General features: G+C 40.0%; 1 protein-coding gene across 3 annotated transcripts; it reads right to left on the bottom strand.

Moving 5' to 3' along the window:
• Positions 1 to 3,519: 3,519 nt before the first annotated feature.
• NDUFA5 (NADH:ubiquinone oxidoreductase subunit A5) lies at positions 3,520 to 6,576 on the bottom strand. 3 transcript variants are annotated; one of them, XM_061372974.1, is made up of 5 exons: positions 6,476 to 6,576; positions 5,971 to 6,015; positions 5,195 to 5,311; positions 4,267 to 4,332; positions 3,520 to 3,724 (listed from the first exon to the last, which is right to left on the bottom strand). In XM_061372974.1, the coding sequence occupies exons 1-5, from the start codon at positions 6,494 to 6,496 to the stop codon at positions 3,623 to 3,625; spliced, it is 351 nt and encodes a 116-aa protein (XP_061228958.1). In that variant the 5' UTR covers positions 6,497 to 6,576; the 3' UTR covers positions 3,520 to 3,622. The 3 variants fall into 3 exon arrangements, with proteins under 3 accessions (XP_061228958.1, XP_061228959.1, XP_061228960.1); XM_061372975.1 differs by lacking the exon at positions 6,476 to 6,576 and adding an exon at positions 6,149 to 6,175; XM_061372976.1 differs by lacking the exon at positions 4,267 to 4,332.
• Positions 6,577 to 6,596: the final 20 nt, after the last annotated feature.

The following is a 6,596-nucleotide window of genomic DNA, read 5'->3' as shown; positions in this document are numbered from 1 at the left end:
CTTATGAGGAAAGACTGAGGGAGCTGGGTCTCTATAGTTTGGAGAAGAGGAGATTGAGGGGTGACCTTATTAGTGTATATAAATATATAAAGGGGGAGTGTCACGAGGATGGAGCCAGGCTCTTCTCAGTGGCAAACAATGAAAGGACAAGGGGAAATGGGTACAAATTGGAACACAAGAGGTTCCACTTAAACCTGAGAAGAAACTTCTTCTCAGTGAGGGTGACGGAACACTGGAACAGGCTGCCCAGGGAGGTTGTGGAATCTCCTTCTTTGGAGACATTCAAGACCCGCCTGGACACGTTCCTGTGTAACCTTATCTAGGTGTTCCTGCTCCGGCAGGGGGATTGGACTAGATGATCTTTTGAGGTCCCTTCCAATCTCTAACATACTGTAATATGGGCCTGCTTCCCATCAAAATGAACAGAAATTCTCCATTACTACTGTTAATGATCTTTTTTCTAAAACCTGAACTTAAGGTAGAACAGGACCAGCAGTCACTACTGCATTGTCAATTCTGTCAAACATTCAACCTCCTTTTCAGTTTGCAATTTCTCAGGGTATCTGAAATTATTTGCAATACAGTACTCCTAGTATAGATTCCCTTGCCTGTAAAATATGTGTACTGTTTTGTTGCTACATTGTGCTGTAGATTGAAATAACGGATATATAGTTACAGAGTTAACAGCAAGGTAAAAATAATTGTTTCTTTTCTTAGCAAAGATGTATTTTTAAATCAGCCAGGAACAAGCATGACGTGAACTATACAACACTGCACAAAAGGCACATACCATTCCATCTCAGAACTGCAATCCTCCCTTTCTTCTCAATAACTAAAGTTAATGCTACAATATTAATTAATTTAGTAATCTTATGTAGCACAGATGATTAATTTATGATAAGATAATGAAACCATAATTAAGCAATGATGGTAATAATGAAAAATGCAGAAAATGCTAAAAAGCACAAAGCTGAAAAATCCTTATTAATGATTCCTGGAGTAGGCTTCAGTAGGACCTTTTTAAGATTCCAGTTAACTGATTCCTAAATTAAAGCATTTGTGAAGGCTAATCCAGTGTTTTGGATAGAAAGATTTAGAGAATGATCTTATTTTGAGTCATGTGAAACAAACACTCATACATCAGAAAAATCACTGAGAATATACATTAGGGAATACTCTGGGAAAAAAAAAAATCCGCTCAAGTTAGTGAATAACTTCCATTATGGCCTGTATTGAGGACATATTTGTACATCTGTGAAAGGGGGAAGGTGCAAGTACACTTTTGATCAGTGAAACTCAGTTTTAAAAGACGAGATTTTTAAAAGACAAATTTCAGCAGCAATAGGCCAAGAAAAATACTTCCTTTCCCTTGCAACAAATTCATGAGCTTACTGGAGAGCTATTGAAAGTCATGCAACAAATACAGCTTTAGAAGTGGAGAAAATAACCGCACAAGGAGAGAGTTCAGCTAACGTCTCAGTTATGAAAGAGTTCCAACAATTGTTACCACTTCTGGCAACTTATTTTTCCACCCCCCTCAAGTACTGCATGCCAGCACCATTAATACTACACTTTGGAGTATTTTATTTTTTATTTTGCTTCTTCCCACATCAGCTCAATACTTATAACTACACCCACTCACCTTCGTTTCTCACCGGACATCGTTCACCCTCATTCCAAGCTTGTAATCCTTTAATATTTCTCATGTGAAAACTGTGCATGTTAACTTTATCAAACTCCTCTTCTGGAATGCCATCTAGTGGTTTTATCTCAGAAGAGACCAGCTTCTACCCTTTTGAAGACTGAAAACCCTTCAAAACGAAAATGTGAAGCAAAATACTTTCCGCTTTTTCAGTTGTCCTGGGTTCAGCAGTAGCAGTCATTTTTTCTCCTTAGTAAGCTGGTGCAGTGCTGTGGTTTTGACTTTCAGCCTGGGAACAGCGCTGATAATACCGATGTTTTTAGACTGCTCAAATGTTTAGTCTGACCAAGGACTGAGTCTCATGCTCTGCCAGGAAGGAGGGGAAGCCAGGAGGAAGCAGAGACAGGGCACCTGACCCAAACTAGCCAAAGAGGTATTCCACACCACAGCACATCATACCCAGGAGGTAAACTGAGAATTATCCGGAAGGGCTAGTTCACTACTTGGTCGGGCTGGGTATCAGTTGGCAGGTGGTATTGTATTCTCCTCCCTTGTTATTTCCCTTATCATTACTATTATTGGTGGTAGCAGCAGTGGTTTGTGTTACACCTTAGTTACTGGACTGCTCTTATCTCAACCCGTGAGAGTTACATTCTTTCGATTCTCCTCCCTATCCCTCTGGGAGCTGGGGGAGGAAAGTGGGGGGAGTGAGTGCGGACTGCCTGGCTGATTTACAACTGAGCTTAAACCACGACACCAGTCTTCAAAATCTAAAACCTTTTGTAATGATAGTAATAATAGTTGAAATAAACAATGCTAAAGAATGCAGTGAAAACAGTTGCTAAAGTCAATACCCTAGGTATACTTCCCGTTTTTTTAATTCCACTGTCCTACTCCTCTAATACCCTGAGTATATGAAATACTATGTAAAGACGCAATTAATTAATAATAATGATGTCACAGGTACACTTATAGGCCTAATGACTATGAAAACCAGCTATGTTACATGTTACGTAGTGCAGTGTCATTATTGTAAACGTTTAATCAACCGCAGATTTCTGTCATACAGCTATATTCCTTCTCTTTAAACTTGTAAGAACTTTGTTACTACTACTGAAAAAAACCTATGAGTAAAGCCAAACTCATACAATCCCTCTGATCCAGTCTGGATATTTTAATTGGAGTTTATAAGCTGAAATGTGTAAACAATCAGGAGAGGCTGTCACTGTTTCCATTTAAATGCTTGAAAGAACCTAGCCAGATATATCAAGAAAGATCGTCTGTTTTACTTCCTTTACTACATAATATTCAAGGTCTGAATCAATAGTATACATCTATAAAGTATACGTTTATATACCAAGCCTTTGTAAGACCCCAATAGTAAAGTCTGTGCAATGTGTATGATGCCAAGCATGGTAACCTACCAGCTAACCAACAAACCTGTTCATGCCCTCACCTTCAGGGGCAGCCTTCCTTCTCCCCTTGCCCATACACTCTTGCGTCTTTCCAGAGCTTCCCCTGAGACAGAATTGCCATTGATGTGGGCAGACACCAGATCCTGATCTCGGAATTTGTCTGGTCAGACACTGGCAGTGGCTGGCAAAAATGCACAACCCAAGGCGGGAAAGAAGGGCAGGATCATACTTTTCTACAACTTGGATTCGGATTTCAAATGGCCTGTAATATCAGTATTTGTTAACATACAGATGCAGATTACAAAAATAAAAAGGCACAAATACCCTGTTAATAATAAATTACTAAAGAAAATAAACCAAAGGTTGTATAACAACTGGAAAGAAATTTCCAAAAACCATTTTCCCAAGAAATTGGAAGCAGTCTTTAGATTGCTAAATATAAAAAGACATTGGGATGAAACATGTTTTTATGAAGTTATTATATTTAATTTAAGGACAACTGTCAGAAATAATAGATTAATAATTAACTTTTTTCTACTTTCAAGAGCTTACACCATTTTGAAAATCAGATTGGCCATCTCCACTGGTCAGAAGGAGGTTCTTCAACTAGAGGCTCCCATGGTTTCCACTGCATCATTTTTCTTGCCAGAGAAAGCTCACTTTCAGCCTGTTAATAAACACCATATACAAATTCTTAAATTCTGTACAACTGACAAAGCATTAAATTATCTCTACTTCATTACCTAGGTGATGTCACTACCTATCACAGTTACAGACTATCAAAAGGAACTGTGTGTTTTGGGTTTTGTTTCTAAAAACCATATTGAATCACCCCCAAATACCAGACAGTCTGTTCACCAAGGCATTCCCAGTGATAACTTCATGATACTTTCCAATTTATCTGGATCATTCCCCAATATTATTCAGTCGCCTTCTGCCCTTTCCGCTGATTTAAGACTCTGTAAGAACCAGTGTAGGTACACCACAGTACAAATGTAAGCATAACAGTAAACACATGCTAACTGTGTTAGTTTTCAGCATGGTCATCCCAATCACATGAGAATTGATTTTTAGATTTTTTTTTCTGTTTGATTGTTTTGCCACAAATGAAGATATGGAAAACTTGATTTTCTGACTGAAGCTTAGCCAAAAGAACACTGAAAACCACAGCTCCCTTTTGTATCTAACCTTCCAATTTTCCCACTTTACCTGTAAAATGACTTCTTCTATGTGACCACTATTCAGTTTCTCCTGTAGCTTTTGCACGTCAGTCTCCTGTGTATTCAAATACACATAAATAAATGTCTGTATGACATGTCTACTTACTGAGAAGTAGAAAGCCCAGATAAACTTTGAAAACAATAGTTTAACCAGATCACGCTCTAATCTTCCCCAAACCTTGCACCAAATTAGCTAACTTCTACCATTTTACATTATCAAAGAAATCTCACACACTTTTCTTATTGGAAATCAAACATTAAACTCTCAGTGATAAATATAAAAAAAACCAAGTACAATCTAATGACATCCCAAGAATAATTAGCAGCTCAGGGCTTCAGTATGTATCTTGAAAGACAATTTTGATCTAGCTTTTTATAAAAGGATATGCAACCTTCCAATTACCATCTTAAAAACATAGTTCCAGTATTGCATAGTTTGATGTACCAAAAAGCAGTTTAAAGTGTCAAAGGCAAGGACTGGGATTTCAGCAACCCTATCTAGTGGGAGGTGTGCCTGCCTATGGCAGGGGGTTGTAACTAGAAGAACTTTTAAAGTCCCTTCCAACCCAAACCATTCTGTGATTCTGTGATTTTGCTAAGATCCTACACTGTTAAGAACACATGCATTTTTGTGCAAGTGTGTGGAAATTACCACTGTTCCTAAAACTTTATCTTAAAAATTATGTTTTCTTCTAATTTTCACAAAAAAAAATCAGAAAGAAATTAACAATTCTTTTTAATATACCATGAAAATGTTCTAGTCAGTAACAAAAATAAACCTCAAGTCTTCAATTATTTCTGAATTGTTACCTGAAGGGTATATATACTCCTGAAAAGAGCCAGTCATTTGGAAAATTATTCTTCTCATCCTAAAAATGTTTTCATGCGTAACATTTATGAACCAGCACCGTACTTACCGTTTGCACCAAATTAAACCGCTCATTTATAATCTGTTCAGTGTATTTCCTGTATGCTGCATCTTTGGGAATGTTCTGCAGGACACCAAGGATTTTCGTGTACAGCATTCGCAGGCGCTGAAGTGATGACAAGACATGGTTAAATTACACAACTAGGATTACTTAACTTGTCCTACTTAACCTACTAGCTATCTAACTATACACAAATATAGAGGGTTATAGTATTCAGAATAGTATCAACATAGTATGCAGAAAAGTGGGATTAACAAAGTAAGTAAGTCTGAACCACAGAACTGCGTCTTGGTTAAGACTGGGATTTATCAGGACTGAAAAGTTAGGACTCTCAGAGTCCTCAAAGAAAAAAAAAAAAAAAACAAGTTGCAATCTGTAGTACATTTGATGCAAAATGGAAGCAATAAAATCTGTGTTTCTAATATTAACCATACTTAAAAAAAAATCTGCCTGAACATCAGTTTCTGAAAAACTACCTGAGAAATACTGCCTTAAAGATTAGAGAAATCAAATACTACTTCATAAAACTATGTACACCAAGGAGGTTTTAGAAAATTAGCACATGCAACAAAAAGCAAATGTATAAAATAAACTCCTAATGGTATCAATTAAACTTCTGAGAATTCATTTCCCTCTCACTTTGGAATTATGGTAAATTGTGACTGCTTTATGCTACACAGTGTACCTACTGCAGAAATATGTACCCAAAAGCCTTCATTTTGCTGACAAGTTCCATCAAATACATAACAAGCCACATGACGTACCTCATGAGGGTTTTCAGCTACGGCCAATCCTACAAGTCCAGTGGTCTGCACACAGAGCATGAACACATTTAGTATACCTAAGCATCCATTTCCGTGCTACCCGATGATTCTGTTTTAGCTCAATATACACCTGACGGGGACCACTCCATGACACGAGTCTCCGCATCACCCTACGCACACGGGATCCCATACGCTTTGCAGTGCTTTGACAGGGCGGGAGAGTGAGCAGCAGGAGTCCTCACAGGACAAGGCGGCTGCTAGCAGCCTCCCCGGCGGGGCGAGCTCGTTTACCCGCCTCCTTCCTCGGACCCGCCCCTCCGGTAACTGTCGCTGCTGCCATACGAGCACCCGGCGCCTGACCCGCGTACCCCGCGGAACCGGGCCTTATGCTCCCCTCAGCCCTGCCCTCGCGGGGCGCCCGGCTCTCTCTCGCCCGCCGCTCCTCAGGGACAGACCCCCACTGCAGAGCAGGCTGCCCGTCCGCCCGCCCGGCACGGCGCCTCACCTTCCTCAGCGCCCCCGCCATAGCCGCGCTGCGCGAAACGCCCCGTTCCGCCCTCCACCGCCGGACACCGGGTCAGCCGGGCGCATGCGCGCATAGGGCGCTGGGCGGCCTGTGGGGGACC

This window comes from Neopsephotus bourkii, unplaced genomic scaffold (genome assembly GCF_033783945.1).
Source record: "Neopsephotus bourkii isolate Nb327-2 ecotype Australia unplaced genomic scaffold, CSIRO-AGI_Nbou_v1 NB_1624, whole genome shotgun sequence".
Classification (NCBI taxonomy): Eukaryota; Metazoa; Chordata; class Aves; order Psittaciformes; family Psittacidae; genus Neopsephotus; species Neopsephotus bourkii.
This window is presented reverse-complemented; position numbering and strand designations above follow the sequence as displayed.

Coding starts and splice junctions, on each gene's coding strand:
- NDUFA5 (XM_061372974.1), bottom strand. CDS start 6,496: ATGGCGGGGGCGCTGAGGAAG. Junction 6,016..6,475: donor TGGCGGGGGCGCTGAGGAAG/GTGAGGCGCCGT, acceptor CTCTGTGTGCAG/ACCACTGGACTTGTAGGATT. Junction 3,725..4,266: donor TAGAAGAAGTCATTTTACAG/GTAAAGTGGGAA, acceptor GTTTATTAACAG/GCTGAAAGTGAGCTTTCTCT.